This window comes from Entelurus aequoreus, linkage group LG27, assembly GCF_033978785.1.
Source record: "Entelurus aequoreus isolate RoL-2023_Sb linkage group LG27, RoL_Eaeq_v1.1, whole genome shotgun sequence".
Lineage (NCBI taxonomy): Eukaryota > Metazoa > Chordata > Actinopteri > Syngnathiformes > Syngnathidae > Entelurus > Entelurus aequoreus.
In genome coordinates, this window is record NC_084757.1 from 32,298,157 (window position 1) to 32,317,509 (window position 19,353).

At 38.9% G+C, this 19,353-nt stretch overlaps 2 protein-coding genes across 5 annotated transcripts in view; one reads left to right on the forward strand and one right to left on the reverse strand.

Moving 5' to 3' along the window:
* gabrb3 (gamma-aminobutyric acid type A receptor subunit beta3) overlaps positions 1–19,353 on the reverse strand; it is a 113,647-nt gene that overhangs the window by 49,309 nt on the left and 44,985 nt on the right. The window contains exon 1 of one of the 3 annotated variants that reach the window (XM_062038787.1): positions 5,056–5,170. The exons of the other annotated variants lie outside the window; for them this stretch is intronic. Within the exon in view, the coding sequence (XP_061894771.1) occupies positions 5,056–5,066 (11 nt within the window). The 5' untranslated portion in view covers positions 5,067–5,170. Of the gene's footprint in view, positions 1–5,055; positions 5,171–19,353 lie in introns of those variants that run through there. 3 annotated transcript variants of the gene reach the window in all.
* gabra5 (gamma-aminobutyric acid type A receptor subunit alpha5) overlaps positions 4,709–19,353 on the forward strand; it is a 74,966-nt gene continuing 60,321 nt past the window's right edge. For both annotated transcript variants that reach the window (XR_009824760.1, XM_062038789.1), the window contains exons 1-5: positions 4,709–5,042; positions 8,642–8,726; positions 8,817–8,941; positions 17,594–17,661; positions 17,728–17,948. Coding sequence is in view for 1 of the 2 variants with exons in the window: in XM_062038789.1 (XP_061894773.1) it covers positions 8,644–8,726; positions 8,817–8,941; positions 17,594–17,661; positions 17,728–17,948 (497 nt within the window). In the remaining variant the exon portion in view is untranslated. The remainder of the gene's footprint in view (positions 5,043–8,641; positions 8,727–8,816; positions 8,942–17,593; positions 17,662–17,727; positions 17,949–19,353) is intronic.

Consider the following 19,353-nt stretch of genomic DNA (forward strand, 5'->3'; position numbering starts at 1 on the left):
CAATGAACCGTAGAAGGTAGATCAGGGTCCTATCTAGCAAACATGTGACCTCATGTTACCATCTCACAAGTTCTCAAGCAATTGGCAACCTTATAAAAAGATGTGGTGTCAGAAGCGGGATCACATTAGGCGATGTATCCAATTGAGGAGATGAATCACAGTTTACTACTTCCTATTCTTATGTTACCATCTCACAAGATCTTAAGTGACTGCCAAACTACTTTTAAAAATTAGGTGTCAGAAGTGGGATCACATCAAGAGATGGATCCAATTGAGGAGGTAAATCACAGCTTACTACTTCCTATTCTCATGTTACCATCTAAGAAGATCTTAAGCGACTGCCAAACTACTTAAAAAAATAAGGTGTCAGAAGTGGGATCACATCAAGAGATGGATCCAATTAACCGTGGAAGGTACATGAGGGTCCTATTCAGCAAACATGTGACCTCATGTTTCCATTTCACAAGTTCTTAGACGACTGCCAACCTTATAGAAGATGTGGTGTCAGAAGTGGGATCACATCAAGAGATGGATACAATGAACTGTAGCAGGTAGATCAGAGTCCTGTCTAGCAAACATGTGACTTCATTTTACCATCTCACAAGTTCTTAGGTGACTACCAACCTTATAGAAGATGTGGTGTCAGAAGTGGCATCACAATAAGAGATGGATCCAATGAGCTTCAGAAGATAAATAAGGATTCTATCTCACAAACACGTTGGCTTATGTTACCATCTAACAAGTTCTTAGGTGACTACCAACCTTATAAAAGATGTGGTGTCAAAAGTGGGATCACATTAAGAGATGGATACAATGAATCGGAGGAGGTAGATCAGGGTCTTATCTAGCAAACATGTGACCTCATGGTACCATCTCACAAATATTTTTTAAGTGACTGACAACCTTGTAAAATAATGTGGTGTCAGAAGTAGGATCACATTAAAAGATGGATCCAATTGTAGGATGTAGATCAGGGTGCCAGGTTTGTCCCTGACAGTTTGGTTATGTTTTAGTTTTTCCTCTGAGTTTGTCTTTTTTTCCTGTCAGCGCTTTTATTTTGGTTGTTTTCCTGCTAGTCTTGAGCGCTGCGTTCCCTCAGCTGCGGCTGATTGGCACCTGGCCACACCCGGTGTCAATCAGCCAGCTACTATTTAAACCTGCCTTGCCATCCAGTCTGTGCTGGAGTATTGTCATAACTACATGTCCTTGTCGCTGTCGTCATAGCGGTAAGCTGTTCCTTATAGCTATTTACAGTTTGCTGTCTCCTAGCTCTTTTGTTTTATGTTTTCCTGTTAGCTAGATCTTGTTAGCCATTAGCTGTTTCTAGTTTTTCTGTTTGTTGGTTCCTGTTTTAAGTTTGGCTATTCCTAGCTCCTGGTTTGTGTTTTACATTTATTTTTGGACATGAAATCATGTTTTCCTGTACCAAGCCTGCCTTCTTTGCATCTTGGGGTTCGCCACCAATACTTTGTGACAGAATACTCCAGCCTAACACGAACCCCGCAGAGATTTCGATGGCGGAGAGGCTTGACATGATTCTGGTGATGATGGCTAAATTGAAAATAATAGTTCGGCCTCATTCCGAGCCCTCTCCCACCCACCCCTGTCGTCTAGGGGCCTATCTGGTGACGTCTGGGATCCGTCCACTGAGTGGGGGCTATGAGTAGCTGTGCAGCTGGGGAGGCACAGCTACTTCCCACCCCAGTGGGTCTGCAACAGACAGCACCATCATCTCCAGTGGGCCAGCAGACGCCGCCACCATGCAGTCCGGTGGGCCAGCAGACGCCGCCACCATGCAGCCCGGTGGGCCAGCAGACGCCGCCACCATGCAGCCCGGTGGGCCAGCAGACGCTGCCACCATGCAGCCCGGTGGGCCAGCAGACGCCGCCACCATGCAGTCCGGTGGGCCAGCAGACGCCGCCACCATGCAGTCTGGTGGGCCAGCAGACGCCACCATGCACTCCGGTGGGTCTGCAACAGACGGTGCCATCCTCTCTAGTGGGCCCCCAGACGCTACCATCATCTCCGGTGGGTCTGCAACAGACGGCGCCATCATCTCCGGTGGGCCGGCAGACGCCACCATCATCTCCGGTGGGCCAGCAGCAGAAGGCACCACCATCATCTCCGGTGGGCCAGCAGCAGAGGGCGCCACCCTCCTCTCCGGTGGGCCAGCAGCAGAAGGCACCACCCTCCTCTCCGGTGGGCCAGCAGCAGAGGGCGCCACCCTCCTCTCCGGTGGGCCAGCAGCAGAGGGCGCCACCCTCATCTCCGGTGGGCCAGCAGCAGAGGGCGCCACCATCCTCTCCGGTGGGCCAGCAGAGGGCACCACCAACCTCTCGTCGGCCACGGATGTGGTCGTTTCATGGGCGACCGCCTCGCAAATTGCGGCGGCGTTCAACTCGCCGTCGCCATCTGACTCTTCCCCGCTAGTTGCAGGGACACTTGGCCTGGTGGCCCACCGCCTTGTCCTCCCTCCACCCTCCCGTGACTTTGGACTGTTTCTTTTTATTTGGGGGGGGGGTTCTAGAACGTCTGGTATCCGTTATGGGAAGGGGGGCTACTGTCAGGCTTGTCCCTGACAGTTTGGTTATGTTTTAGTTTTTCCTCTGTGTTTGTCCTTGTTTCCTGTCAGCGCTCTTATTTTGGTTGTTTCCTGCTTTTCTCCCTGAGTGCTGTTTTCCCTCAGCTGTGGCTGATTGGCACCTGGCCACACCTGGTGTCAATCAGCCAGCTGCTATTTAAACCTGCCTTGCCATCCAGTCTGTGCTGGAGTATTGTCGATGTGATTGTCATCACTACCTGTGTCGCTAGTACTTGTCGTCGTTGAAGCTGGACTTGTATCCTGTAGCTGTTTGCAGCGTGCTGTATTTTTGTTCCTGTTTCCTGGTATCCTGTTTCCTGTCGCCTAGTTCCTGGCTTGTGTTTTACCTTCTTATTTTCGACATTAAATCATGTTTTCCTGCACCAATCCTGCCTTCTCCGAATCTTGGGGTTCGTCACCAACACTCTGTGACACAGGGTTTACTACTTCCTATCTAGCAAACATGTGACCTCATGGTACCATCTTACAATATTTTTAAGTGACTGACAACAGTGTAAAAAAACATGGTGTCAGAAGCAGGATCACATTAAAAGATGGATCCATTTGTAGGAGGTAGATCAGGGTTTACTACTTCCTATCTAGCAAACATGTGACCCCATGGTACCATCTCACAAGTTGCTAAGCGACTGTCAACTTTGTAAAAAAAAATAAAAAATGTGGTGTCAGAAATGGGATCACATTCAGAGATGATCCAATGAACCTTAGAAGGTACATCAGGATCCTATCTAGCAAAAATGGGACCTAATGTTACCATTTCACAAGTTCTTAAGCGACTGACAACCTTGTAAAAAGAGGTGGTGTCAGAAGCGGAATCACATTCAGAGATGGATCCAATTGAGGAGGTAGATCACAGTTTAGGTTTTTTTTAATTTCAGACGGATCAATAAAATTAAGTAAAAATTCCATTTGTATTAATAAAAAAATGAAAAATTAATATAATTACAAATAAAGAAAATATATATTTTTCAAACATTTAAAAATAAAGAATCCTTATTAAGCATCAATGTAGTACTGTAAAATATTTTTATTTGGATCAAGCGGTCAGAATGTATTTTAATTTCTTTATACAATAAGAGCTACTCAGACAAGATATGAAATTAATAATGCAACTGTAATCAAGATGTGGCTTTAACGTTTTACTACTTACGTATAAAACCCACATATGCGGTCCTCTCCAAGGTTTCTCATAGTCATTTACATCGACGTCCCACTGGGGTGAGTTTTTCCTTGCCCTTATGTGGGCTCTGTACAGAGGATGTCGTTGTGGCTTGTGCAGCCCTTTGAGACACTTGTAATTTAGCGCTATATAAATAAACATTGATTGATTGATTGATACAATATTTTTCAATAAAATTAAAAATAAAACATCCCAACTGTATAAAACTGTGTAAAAAAAAAAAAAAGATAATAAATTCAAAAACAGTCAAAATAAAGTAAAAAATAAATCTATATTTTATACATTTATAAGTATTGATGTAGTTTAAAAAAAACTATGACTGCATTAATACTAACATATTTCAATCATTTATATAATAATACCATGAAAATAAATGTATTTGAATCATGTATATATTGAAACGTTAATACTAATATATTTGAATCATTTATATAATAATACCATGTACATAAATATATTTGAATATTTATATAATAATACAATAAAAATAAATATATTTGAATCATTTATATAATAGTACCATGGAAAACAAAAATTGAATTATGTATATAATAATACGTTAATACTAATATATTTGAATATTTATATAATCTCCATCCATCCATTTTCTACCACTTGTCCCTTAATAATACCATGAATATAAATATATTTGAATCATTGAAAGTGGAAAAAAATCAAATGTACATATGGTTCATCTGTCTCTCTGTCGCTCCCTCTCTTTTTCACTCTCTCCCTTACTCTCTCTCTCTCTCTCCCCCATTCTTTCTGGCTTTTTCTCTCGCTCTCAGTTCTTTGTGTAATTATCTCTTTTTCTCTCAGTCTCTCTTTCTCTCTGTTTCTCTCCCTCTCACCTTCTCTCTTTTTTCTTCTCTCTCTCTCTCTCTCCCTCCCTCCTCCCAGCCTCCTCCTCCCCCTCCTGCCATCATCCTTCCAGCACTGCGCACATCATCCACAGTGCTGCTTCTCCCCCGCCTGCTCCTCTTCTTTTACCACCGCCAACATCTTTTCTTCTCGCTCTTTTCCTTCGCTTGTTTGCCGGCGACACAAGAAGACTCAGAAGACCCCCTCCCTTCTTCTTCTTGCTATGATTAGCATTTCCTCTTTTTTTAGGGCTATTTGGGGGCTTTTCTTCCACGATGCTGCGCGGCGACTTTTCTCCACCGCGGCCGCCAACTTGTGAGGATTGAGGAGGACTGATTGTTTTTTGGATTTGGAGGCCAGGTGTGGAGGAGAGGGACGTTGGAGATCCTGGTGGAGAAGAAGGTATTCTGCTCACCTGGAAGTCATGTCGTGGTTCACTGTCTGCGCGCGCCGTGTGTCATCGTGCACTTTTGGTCATTTCCAGCACACGCTTTTCTCCACTCACAGGGGTCACAACAATAGGTACACCTGCACCAAGGTGATCGGGCTTACTTTTCATTTTTTGTCTCGCAGTCTTCAGCATAATTATTCATCACAAGTCACATTTTGTGGAGTACACTAAACATATTAAATACATTGTTGAAATAACATCATCTAAAATCATTTTAATAACAATGCAGCCAGCTACGTTCATTTTATAAATTGAAAAGATGAAAAACAATGTGTATATGTATATGTGTATGTATATATATATATATACAGGAATCGAATTTAACCACGGCAACCGCGGCAACTGCCATGACCGCCCTCGTCATTTGCCGTGATGTCCTAAAAATTTGACCAACATCCACGGCAAGAACATGCCGTGACCGCCCTTGACCTTTTACTTGTCAATGGACGAGGGATGTAACAGTAAACGGCATAACGATAATTTCCGATAAAATTCCAGAGGGTTAATTACCGAAACCCCGTCATTTATTAATGCATTTTAGGCAACAGGAAGTCAGGCGCATGCGCAATAGCGTCGGTTGGCCTGATAATCATGGCGGACCACCTACACGGACTTTGCTCCGGAGATGGTTCGACGTCATTTTCCCTCACGTTTCCCGTGCGTTTAAGAGCGCACTACTGTGTTTGGATGGAGACAGGTGTGGACAATATTGGAGACACTTTTCCCCACACTAAAAGTATAAAGCGAAGGAGAAAACTATTTGATGTTGCTTTTATTTTCTAAATACAGCGTCCATCAGCTGCTGTGACTGAGACTTAATGAGGTGAGGAGACATGCAGCAGGTGATATGTTGTGAACGTTGTCACAACTGGTTTATAAAGTCTTTACTTTGTCGACTGGAATGTTCACTCTCCTTTATTTAACTGCAAACTGTACCACTGTTCAAATAACATCAATACTAGCTCAAATGTTTTGTCATCTCATCGAATTGAATGCGGACTGTGAAGATTGTGTATTCGATGTGTGAGGTGTCACTCTTTATTTTTGTTGGCCAAACTGTTGTACTGATAGGAAGCGTTAGAGAAGAACAAAGCTTGTTTATTAGACTTCATCTTCATTTTCTTTTGATATCAAAAAGTAAACAGCATTTTTTGTTTTTTTTACATTACTTGTGTTTGTTTCATGTCACAAAGGTATTACTTCAAAAATCATTCATGTTACATAGCACGTTGTTATTGTGTGTAGTTAATTTCTATACGACATATTTCTGCTCAAACTCTTAATGGATCTGTCCCGATACTTCATCTACGTGTACATATAGATGTACATAACTTAAATAATAAATGAACAACAATAAAAATACCTCCCTCTATCAAAACGTAAAAATGGAGATAAAGGCATCATGTTATGACAAAAAGCTGACAAGTTGATATTATTAAAGACTAAAAAAACCCTAATATTTGTCTTTAAGTATATGGATAACATTTATCTATAGTCTTTTTATTAGACATTACAAAAGACATGATGGTATTACATTCACACCCCAACACTGCTTTACCTAACAATCAGTAATCATGATTTTTATTTTGATAACAATAATCTTTATTACTTTGGCCATAATTGGCAGCCCTAGATCTCATACATGAACACTGTATATATGTATGTATGTATGTATGTATGTATGTATGTATGTATGTATGTATGTATGTGTATGTATATATATGTGTATATATATGCATATATACTGTATATATATATATATATATATATATATATATATATATATATATATATATATATATATATATATATATATATATATATATATATGTATGTATATATATATATGTATGTATATATATGTGTATATATATGTATATATACTGTATATATATATATATATATATATATATATATACAGTATATATACATATATATACACATATATATACATACATATATATATACATATATATATATATATATATATATATATATATATATATATACATACATATATATATATATGTATATATATATATATATATATATGTATGTATGTATGTATGTATGTATGTATGTATATATATATATATATATATATATATATATATATATATATATATATATATATATATATATATATATATATATATATATATATATATATATATATATATATATATATGATACTGTCAATTAATTATAAATATTGTCATAAAGGCAGCATTTTATTTGGATTAATTTGTTAAAATGTAGAAAAAAAATTAATAAAAAATACAGCCATATTAATGCCAAATTGTTGTATTATTATAATAATTTTTGTATAAAATGACCTAAAAAATATATTATAAATTAGTTTTAAAATAGCAATATAATTGTCAGGGTTGTCCCTGACAGTTTGATCAAGTTTTAGTTTTCCTCTGCGTTTGTCTTAGTTTCCTGTCTTTAGTTCCTGTCAGTGCTTTTATTTTGTCTTCATTTCCTGATTGTCTCCCTAAGTGCTTTGTCCCCTCAGCTGTGGCTGATTGGCACGTGGCCACACCTGGTGCCAGTCAGCCAGCTGCCTATTTAAACCTGTCCTGCCCTGGATCATTGTCATTACAATACTAGTCACTTGTCACTTACCTTCTACCTATTTGTCGTTGTAGCTCTGTCTACTTTTGTCCACTCCGCCTTAGTCATAGTTCCTTCGTGTCACAGTAAGTGTTTTTGTTTATTTGTCCACAGTTAGCCTTTGTGCTATTTTAGTTTATAGCTTAGTTTGTTCTCCGCCTTGTGCGTGCCTTTTGTTTGTTCCCTTTTGTTTGTTTTTTGCTATAGTATCTGTATTAAATCATGTTTTCCCATTCAATGCCTGCCATCATCTCTGCACCTTGGGGTTCGTCAACTAAAAACTTTGACAATAATAATGGAATAAAATGATCACGCCAATGAAGTATTGATATCATTACTCTGGTGAAAGTGGTCATAAAGCACAATAAACATATGATAAATAATATTAATACAATATTTTAAAATTAATATAGTTATTACATTATTAAAAATGGTATCAATCAAATCAAGTGTAAAAACTATACAAAAAAATTAAGGGAGCCCACATAAAAACCTTCTTTTCCAATACGATACAATACCGATACTTCAGCCTTCAGTAATGGCCGATACCGATATCAGCAGGAATCATGCATACTTGTATTATTTAGTAGTGTGGAATGTTAGAGAGTCAAACAGAGAACGCCGCTAGCTATGAAAAACACTGACCTAGTTATTAGGAACCGTCTGGAACGGACTTAAACTGTCTTTAAGTTGTAGTGGAGGGGTAATTGTCTTCTTGGCGACGCCCAGTGGTCACAATAATTCACAATGGATGATGCGGACACGCTTGTTACTGGACACTTTCTAACACTGCCTTGCAGACTTTGCATGTGTGAATAATATGTAACTATAATTGCTTGTTTATGGTGTGCTTAGCTGTTGTGTAGCCGCCGGCTCCCAGTAGCCCATAGCCTGCCACGTTTATCGTGAGATAAGATGTGACGCTTTGTGGCAGGAATGGGCGATGGGATGCACCTCAGCTCGGCCATGACGCGTCTGCACCTCTGCGTCTGGATGGCGAGTCTCACCTGCCGCCTCAGGTGAGTCGCCGAGAGAAGACGCACGTCGTCATCGTTGTTGTTGTTGTTGTTGTTTTCACGGGGCTGAGCGTCTTCTCCTCTTTGGTCCAGCCTGCAGCAGGAGGCGACCGGCACTCCCCTGGAGGCGGAGCTTAACAACAACATCACCGTGTTCACGCGCATCCTGGACGGCCTGCTGGACGGCTACGACAACAGACTCCGCCCCGGACTGGGAGGTAACGCGTCATGGCGTCATGGCAACGTGGCGCGATGGCGTCCTGCTGCGCGTGCTAATCCAACCCACTCTATTTATATAGCGACATTTGTGCAGGCGTGTTCACATACTCGTTTAGAGGCAGGATCCAACGAGCGAGACTATTAATCATCCACAGGCTGTCAATCTTGGGGCACCACTTGATTCGATTCGAAATCTTGCGGGTAACGATTCGATTCAGAATCGATTCTGGATTCAAAATCAATACTTTTTATTAACATCGGGTGCCAGTTCTATGATGAACTACATTCCTCCATGAAATACATAAACAGCACTGATCAATTTCCAAATAAAACTGGTTTTGTTGAGTAAAAATGATAGCCAAACATTGAATAAAGTCAAAGACAAATAAGGCAAAAGGAGAAGTATGCAAAACTTCTCTTTGCTCAAGTCAATGTGCACAGCAGATATGATGAAAAAAGATGAGTGGCTGGACAAAAAAAACACCCTAAAATGAATAAAACAATTTACTGGATCAAAACGAGGAAGTCGGAATTTTTTGGCTGCAGTGAGCATAATACTGCATGATACTGATAAAGCTTGTTCCCCGGGGTCACACGAGCCCCCTGGCATCTAGGGATGGGCGATACCACACTTTTAGGATTCGATACGATACCGATACTTTTTCTTGCATTTTCATCGATACCGAAACCGATACCGATACCATTAATTTCTTATTGGCAATTTTTGTCAGTCAAAAATATTATTACTATTGTTATTATTTAAAACAAATCACAAGACAAATACAGACCATTTATACCACATTTATTATGGTCAATATATAATAAAAGTAAAATTAAAATAAATAACATAAATATTAAAAATAAATAATAATTATATATTATATATAATAATAATTAAATAATAGGGCTTTCCAATTAACTGTCAAATCCGAATCGCAAGAAGCTGCAGTTATTTTTTAAAGTTTGTAATATAATTAGCAATTAATGAAATATGAAATTAGGCTAATGTTTTCGAAATGTAAGAAATCATGTTACAGATTAAAACCAAAATCACATTCAATCATATATTCAAGATTTTCTTGGAAAAAAATAAAACTGTAATGCAAAGATGAAGAATCTCCAAATTGTATCTCTTTCTTATCTTGTTTTAAATACTCAAGCAATTTTCAACTAACAGTACATTCCCCTGTGTGGAAATTATTTGAATTTAGGATAATCATTTAAACAAAAATATTCAGTAAACATTACTAAAAAAAACAAAAAAACAATGCCTGTTTTAAGTCAACAATTGGACAACACTGGATATGCCTGGCTGCATCGCTGTCGGCTGGCTGTGTGTGTGTTGCACGTTGACCACGCTCATTCGCTGTCTCTTGTCACGTGACTGGGCCAGCTCTATACTCTGCCAGGTACAGGGGTGTCCCAGCACATAGGAAGTTAAGTAAGTCATCAAAAACATCTGAAAGTGATGCTTGCACCCCCCACACGCCGTTTTTTTGGTTTATATCGATACTTTTTTCAGAAAAGTAATGCCAAATGAGTTACGTGTGAGTATCGATATATCGATACCACAGGATCGATACGCACAAATTACTGGCATCCCACTTAATCGATTTTTTTTTTTTTTTTTTTTTAAATCAATTAAGAAACGTTACAAATAAGAATCGCACTTAATATCAAAATTTTGGGGGGATTTTTTTTTTTAAATAATAATAACAGCTTAAATGTTAGAGAAGCTCCTTCAGGTTGCATGGAGATGGCCTAAAAAACGTCTTTTAATAGTTGATTCTTAAAAAATATATATACATATACATACACACATACACTACCGTTCAAAAGTGTGGGGTCACATTGAAATGTCCTTATTTTTGAAGGAAAAGCACTGTACTTTTCAATGAAGATAACTTTAAACTAGTCTTAACTTTAAAGAAATATACAATGTGGTAAATGACTATTCTAGCTGCAAATGTCTGCTTTTTGGTGCAATATCTACATAGGTGTATAGAGGCCCATTTCCAGAAACTATCACTCCAGTGTTCTAATGGTACAATGTGTTTGCTCAGAAGGCTAATTGATGATTAGAAAACCCTTGTGCGATCATGTTCACACATCTGAAAACAGTTTAGCTCGTTACAGAAGCTACAAAACTGACCTTCCTTTGAGCAGATTGAGTTTCTGGAGCATCACATTTGTGGGCTCAATTAAACGCTCAAAATGGCCAGAAAAAGAGAACTTTCATCTGAAACTCGACAGTCTATTCTTGTTCTTAGAAATGAAGGCTATTCCACAAAATTGTTTGGGTGACCCCAAACTTTTGAACGGTATTGTACATACAGTTGTGCTCATAAGTTTACATACCCTGGGAGAATTTATGATTTCTTGGCCATTCTTCAGAGAATATGAATGATAACACAAAAACCTTTCTTCCACTCATGCTTAATGGTAGTGTGAAGCTATTTATTGGCAAACAACTGTGTTTACTCTTTTTTAAATCAAAATCCAATCCAATCCAATCCACTTTATTTATATAGCACAAATGACAAAGAAAGTACCCAAATGGCCTTGATGAAAAGTTTACATACCCCAGTGACTTTGATCTGATAACATGCACAAAAGTTGACACAAACAGGTTTGAATGGCTAATCAAGGTTCCAATCCTAACCTGTGACCTGTTTGTTTGTAATTAATGTGTGTGTATAAAAGGTCAGTGAGTTTCTGGGCTTCTGACAGACCATTGCATCTTTCATTCAGTGCTGCACAGATGTTTCTGGATTCTGAGTCATGGGAAGGGCAAAATAATTGTCAAAGGATCTGCGGGAAAATGTCATTTAACTGCATAAAACAGGAAAGGGGTATAAAAAGATATCCAAGGAATTGAGAATGCCAATCAGCAGTGTTCAAAAGCTGATTAAGAACTGGGAAATGAGGGATTCAGGCAGCCAGGAAAATTGTTCGAGATGCAAAGAAAAATCCACAAATAACTTCAGCTGAAATACAGGACTCTCTGCAAAATGGTGGTGTGGCTGTTTCAAGATGCACAATAAGGAGGCACTTGAAGAAAAATGGGCTGCATGGTCGAGTGGCCAAAAAGTTCAATTTTGGTCTCATCACTCCAAATTACTTTGTTCCAGAAGTTTTGAGGCTTGTCTCTGTGCTGTTTGGCGTAATGTAAGCACTGGATGAAAGATGCAATGGTCTGTCAGAAGCCCAGAAACTCACTGACCTTTTATACACACACATTCATTACAAACAAACATGTCACAGGTGAGGATTGGAACCTTGATTAGCCATTCAAACGTGTTTGTGTCAACTTTTGTGCATGTTATCAGATCAAAGTCACTGGGGTGTGTAAACTTTTGATCAGGGTCATTTGGGTACTTTCTTTTGTCATTTTGATTTAAAAAGAGTAATCACAGTTGATTGCCAATAAATAGCTTCACACAACCATTAAGCATGAGTGGAAGAAAGGTTTTTGTGTTATCATTCATATTCTCTGAAGAATGGCCAAGAAATCATACATTCTCCCATATATATATATATATATATATATATATATATATATATATATATATATATATATATATATATATATATATATATATATATATATATATAATTGTAATTTTATCTATTTTAGAAACATTCTTAATATCCCAGTTTAGTAAAACGTCTCTTGATAAAATCAGAGGGAATTGGGAAGAAGAGCTTGGCAGATCTTTAGATGATGGAGATTGGGATTCTGCCTTAACCCGAATTAACAACAGTACATCCTGTTCAAGGCTTAATTTAATACAATTTAAGGTTGTCCACCGTATTTATTTTACTAATTCCAAACTCTCCAAAATATACCCCAATATTTCGGATACTTGTAACAGATGTCACATGTCACCTGCAAACATGACGCACATGTTTTGGTCTTGTCCCCATTTGCTGGACTATTGGACAACTATTTTCAAACACCTTGCTAAGGCATTGGATTTAAACCTGACACCATGTGCAGAAATGGCCATTTTTGGGACGGTATCAGATCCCCAAATAAGGAGAAAATTTAAGGATAGTATCGCCTTTGCATCCTTATTAGCACGTAGGAGAATTTTGCTGGAGTGGAAGTCACCATTTTGCCCCAAAGCCTCCTTATGGCTTAAATACCTTATGATTTATTTAGATCTGGAGAAAATAAAGTTCAATCTTAGGGGGGCACCTGGGAAGTTTTATTCTGTTTGGGGTGGTGTGGTTGACTACATAGCTAAATTAAAGACGCTATAGGATACATGAAAAGTTCACCTTTCACAAACCAGCTTCCTTTTTTATTTTTTATTTACATTTATTCTGGGTGTATATTTATTATCTGCCTATGTTGAGAAGAAAGTGATGTACTAATTATTTTCCATTTGTGACTGTACCTTTAACTTATGTAGGACCTGGGGGGTGGGGTGGGGGGGGGGGGTTGTGTGTGTATGGGGTGTGTGTTGGGTTGCTGTTCTTGGAAGTGGGTGGGGAGAAAAAAAAAAAGGAAAATGTGATTACTGTTCTATTGTATAGTGTAATAACTGTCAAATTTAATAAAAACATTTATTAAAAAAAAAAAGAAACATTCTTAATAGAGTTTTTGCTATATTGTAAATACTTATATCACTTATTCTTTTGTTGTTTGGATGCTTTACATTAGTTTAGGGCAGGGGTCGGCAACCCAAAATGTTGAAAGAGCCATATGGGCGAGGGCGGACCTACGTCACTTCCGCCTACCAATCCCCTAGCAGCCGGTCGCCATATTGAATTTGTTGAAAACAAACCAGCTCACAGCGAACACAGCATTGACAGAAAAAGCATTTAACGAGGTTTCACGGCATTTTAAACTGTTCTAAATGGCGTATGATTATGTAAATAGTCTTTCCAGTGAGGCTAGGTTAAGATACGAGTTAAAATGTTCTGTAGTTGGATTAAACGACTGCCCTTACCGCCTTCCAGCAGATGCGTGGACTGATAATCCTACACAATGGCCGGACATGGAATTTGGAAATCTATATGTCTACCTCACAAGCGCACCAGGTATATTATTTCATATCTATAGAAAGCCGATTCAAATTTAAACGAAACCGGTTTTCGAAAATAGCCTATACAGGCTATAGACTATATAGTGCAGGGGTGTCAATTACATTTTAAATCGGGGGCCACATGGAGAAAAATCTACTCCTAAGTGGGCCGAACTGGTAAAATCACGGCACGATAACTTAAAAATAAAGACAACTTCAGATTGTTTTCTTTGTTTAAAAATAGAACAAGTGTCATAACGGAGGGGTCGCAGCTTACTGCAAGGTTTGTTCTCCCGGGATGCAAACAGACTATTCCGGACAAGGCTTGCAGGTAGGAACATATTTATTAATCTAACTACAAAATAACAGGCAAAAACTCTCTAAGTGTGGCATGAAATAAACAAGACTTACATAGAGGGTTGCGTGACAATAGCGTGAAGCAGACAACTAGCATAAACTATAGCATAGCAATAAACAAACAACTAACACAACTATGGCATAAAACAACATGAAACTATGGCATGAAACCAATAACTAGCATAACTATAGAATCAGACCTGAAACGAGCAATGACGCCAGGCCGACTGACTGGCAAAGGCGGTTTAAATAGTCTCTTGATTAGAGCCAGGTGAGCGTCCGAACACCAGCGGCAGGTGAAAATCATATGCCACCTTGGCAACCAAAACAGTGCACAAAAAACAGGAACTAGTAGAGTTAAACTAACAGAACATAATGAAAACATGATCCGGACCACGGATCATGACAACAAGCACATTTTGAAAATGTACAAATCATAATGTTGTTGGGTTTTTTTACACTTACATGTTGCGGTTAATAGTATTCTATCTTTATTTGTCGTTATTTATACTTTCTGAATAAATGATGTGATAATGTCAACTCATTGGTGTTCATTTTCAATCTATCAAGATAAAAAAAAAAAATCTAAATAAAATTACAGGATGTTATTTATGTAGTTTGCTCATTTTCCTCGACTGATGTGCTAAAACATCATGTGGTTTATTTTGTACATATGTAACATCATCTACAAAGATACAAAAAAGTGCTATTGCGACATCCAGTGGACACATTTAGAACAGCTGTTTCTTTCATTCAACAATTTCAGGTAAAGTTTTATCCTTAGCAAACTCATCCCGCGGGCCGGATAAAACCTGTTCGTGGGCCTGATCCGGCCCTCGGGCCGTACGTTTGACACCCCTAATATAGTATATACCGCATGTTATTTTTGTACAACAACAACTTCAGCTGTCGAACGTTATAAGGTACAAATTCAACAAGTACAACATTAGCACGGACGGTATAGCCAAGTTGTGGTTAAGAAGGTGGATTTTTGTTCCTTATATTTACCAGAAACGAAGTGATCCGAACACACGACCCGGGACTTTGGGGGACTCCAGTGAGAACCGTCCTCGTTTTCCCGGTGTAAAGCTGCGAGCCATTTGTCTCGTCTCTGTGGGCTTTGATCACGCTTTGACAGAACAAAATACGACCTTTGTTTTCCCTGTTTCCAGTTGTGGTTAGCACAACCAAAAACAACACCGTTTTTCGGCATTTTGGAGGCAGAATGACGGGTTTAATCAGCGTAGGTCGACAGGTTAAAGAGTAATGGCAACGGTTTGTTTTCAACGCCAGTCTGGTTGCTATGGCTCGAAGAACCCGTATGTAGCTCAGTTGCCCGGATGTCGGCCCTCACCCATTGGACCAAAAATACAAAAACAAATCTGTCTGGAGCGGCAAAAAGTTAAAAGCCATATTACATACGGATAGTGTGTCATGAGATATACATTGAATTAAGATAACTTAAAGGAAACTAAATGAGCTCAAATATAGCTACAAATGAGGCATAATGATGCAATATGTACATATAGCTAGCCTAAATAGCATGTTAGCATCGATTAGCTTGCAGTCATGCAGTGACCAAATATGTCTGATTAGCACTCCACACAAGTCAATAACATAAAAAAAACTCACCTCTGTGCATTCATGCACAACGTTAAAAGTATGGTGGACAAAATGAGACAGAAAAAAAAGTGGCATAAAACACGTCCTAGAAAGTCGGAGAAAGTTATACATATAAACAAAGTATGGTGAGTTCAAGGACCGCCAAAATTAGTAGGACCAAACGGTGCTCGCCAAATACTCGAATCAGTGAGGCATGTTTAATATAAACAGTGTGCTTTATAACAATTAGGGAGGTTTGTGTCATGTTTGTCCTCCTAGAGCGGGGGTCGGCAACCCGCGGCTCTAGAGCCGCATGCGGCTCTTTAGCGCCGCCCTAGTGGCTCTCTGGAGATTTTTCAAAAATGTATGAAGAATGGAAAATGATGAGGGGGAAAAAAAATCATTTTTTTTTGTTTTAGTATGGTTTCTGTAGGAGGACAAACATGACACAAACCTCCGTAATTGTTATAAATCACACTGTTTATATTAAATATGCCTCACTGATTCAAGTATTTGGCGAGAGCCGTTTTGTCCTACTTATTTTGGCGGTCCTTGAACTCACCGTATAGTCTGTTTACATGCATAACTTTCTCCGACTTTCTAGGACGTGTTTTATGCCACTTCTTTTTCTGTCTCATTTTGTCCACCAAACTGTTAACGTTGTACATGAGTGCACAAAGGTGAGTTTTGTTGATGTTATTGACTTGTGTGAAGTGCTAATCAGACATATTTGGTCACTGCATGACTGCAAGCTAATCGATGCTAACATGCTATTTAGGCTAGCTATATGTACATATTGCATCATTATGCCTAATTTGTAGCTATATTTGAGCTAATTTAGTTTCCTTTAAGTCCTCTTAATTAAATTTATATCTCATGACACATGTAATATGGCTTTTAATTTTTTGCGGCTCCAGACAGATTTGTTTTTGTATTTTTGGTCCAATATGGCTCTTTCAACATTTTGGGTTGCCGACCCCTGTCCTAGAGAAACCATATTAAAACAAAAAATATTTTTTTTACCCTCATCTTTTTCAATTTTTCATACATTTATGAAAAAGCTCGAGACAGCCACTAGGGCGGCGCTAAAGATCTAGAGCCGCGGGTTGCCGACCCCTGGTTTAGGGCGATACTACAAATTGTGGTATCGAGCCGATATCAAGTAGTGACAGTGGCAGTATCGGCCGTAGCAATGCTGATACTTCACATTTTCAAGATTATGGAGTTATTACACTTTTGATCAGCATTATAACGGGACAAAAACACAGGATGGAGCTGCAAGTATATTAATGACATATTTAATTTAAATTTCATTTTCATAATAAATTCAATAGCGCTGAAATAAACAAAAACGGCTCGTATTTTCTGAGTTTGTAAACAAAAAAAACCCGACAAAAACTATTTTGTGATAATAAAACGTGTTGATCTAATCCAGTTATTGTCAACTAGTGGGATGCCAAGGAAGGAACTTTATCAGTATCATGCAGTGATATGCTCAGTGCAGCCATTAGGGAAACAACATTGCCCTCTTGTGGCCAAAACTAGTACTTGTTTTTTTTCCCTTTCGTAGCCTTCTTTGTTATTCTTCCTTTCTGAAAAACTGCTTAGTGTCTTATTTCCACATATGTCACACAGAATATGTTTCCTCTAACCCTCCAGAAAAGGTGACCGAGATCAAAACCAACATTTTTGTCACCAGCTTCGGTCCGGTGTCCGACACAGAAATGGTATGAGGCTCAGAGTCGTATTCACAAGTTGTCCGGAAGTCTAAAGAACTTTCCTCACGTGGACAGGAATACACCATCGACGTGTTCTTCCGCCAGAGCTGGAAGGACGAGCGTCTGTGCTTCAAAGGTCCCATGAAGACTCTGCCGCTCAACAACCTTCTGGCCAGCAAGATCTGGACGCCCGACACCTTCTTCCTCAACGGCAAGAAGTCCATCGCCCACAACATGACCACACCCAACAAACTGCTCAGGCTGCAGGACGACGGCACGCTGCTCTACACCATGCGGTAGGTCCCGCCCACACAGCATATCATGGCAATCACCACATAACCTGGCAATCACCACATAACGTAGCAATTACGACATAACCTGGCAATCACGACATAACGTAGCAATCACGACACAACCTGGCAATCACGACATGACGTAGTAATCACGACATAACCTCGCAATCACGACATAACCTGGCAATTACGACATAACCTGGCAATCACGACATAACGTAGCAATCACGACACAACCTGGCAATCACGGCATAACGTAGCAATCACGACATAACCTCGCAATCACAACACAACGTATAAACAAGACATAATGTAGCATTTACGACATAACTTGGCAATCACGACATAACGTAGCAATCACAACACAACGTACAAACAAGACATAACGTAGCGTTTACGACATAACAGCAATCACGACATAACGTAGCAAACACGACATACCGTAGCAATCGCGACATATTGTAGCAATCACGACATAATGTAGCAATCACAACATAATGTAGCGTTTACAACATAACATAGTAATCACGACATAATGTAGCAATTACGACATTAACATAGCATTTACAACATAATGTAGTAATCACAACATAATGTAGCAATCACAACATAACGTAGCATTTACAACATAACGTAGTAATCACGACATAATGTAGCATTTACAACATAACGTAGCATTTACAACATAAGGTAGTAATCACGACATAACGTAGCATTTACGACGTAACGAGCAATCATGGTGTAACGTAGCAATCACGATATAACGTAGCAATCACGACATAATGTAGCAGTCATGACATAACGTAGCAGTCACGACATAACGTAGCAGTCACGACATAACGTAGCTGTCACGACAAAACGTAGCAAACACGACATAACGTAGCAAACACGACATAACAGCAATCAAGACATAATGTAGCATTTACGACATAATGTAGCAATCACGACATAAAGTAGCAAACACGACATAACGTAGCAAACATGACATAACGTAGCAATCAGGACATAACGTAGCAATCAGGACATAATGTAGCAAACACAACATAACGTGACAATCACTACATAATGTAGCAATCATAACATAACGTAGCAATCACAACATAATGTAGCAATCACAACATAAAGTAGCAATCACAACACAACGTAGCAATCACAACATAACATAGCAATCACGACATAATGTAGCAATCGCGACATAATGTAGCAATCGCGACATAATGTAGCAATCGCGACATAACGTCGCAATCGCGACATAACGTAGCAATCGCGACATAACGTAGCAATCGCGACATAACGTAACAATCATGACATAACGTAGCAATCAAGATATAACGTAGCAATCACGGCATAAAGTTGCAAACGTGACATAACGTAGCAATCAGGAAATAACATAGCAATCACAACCTAA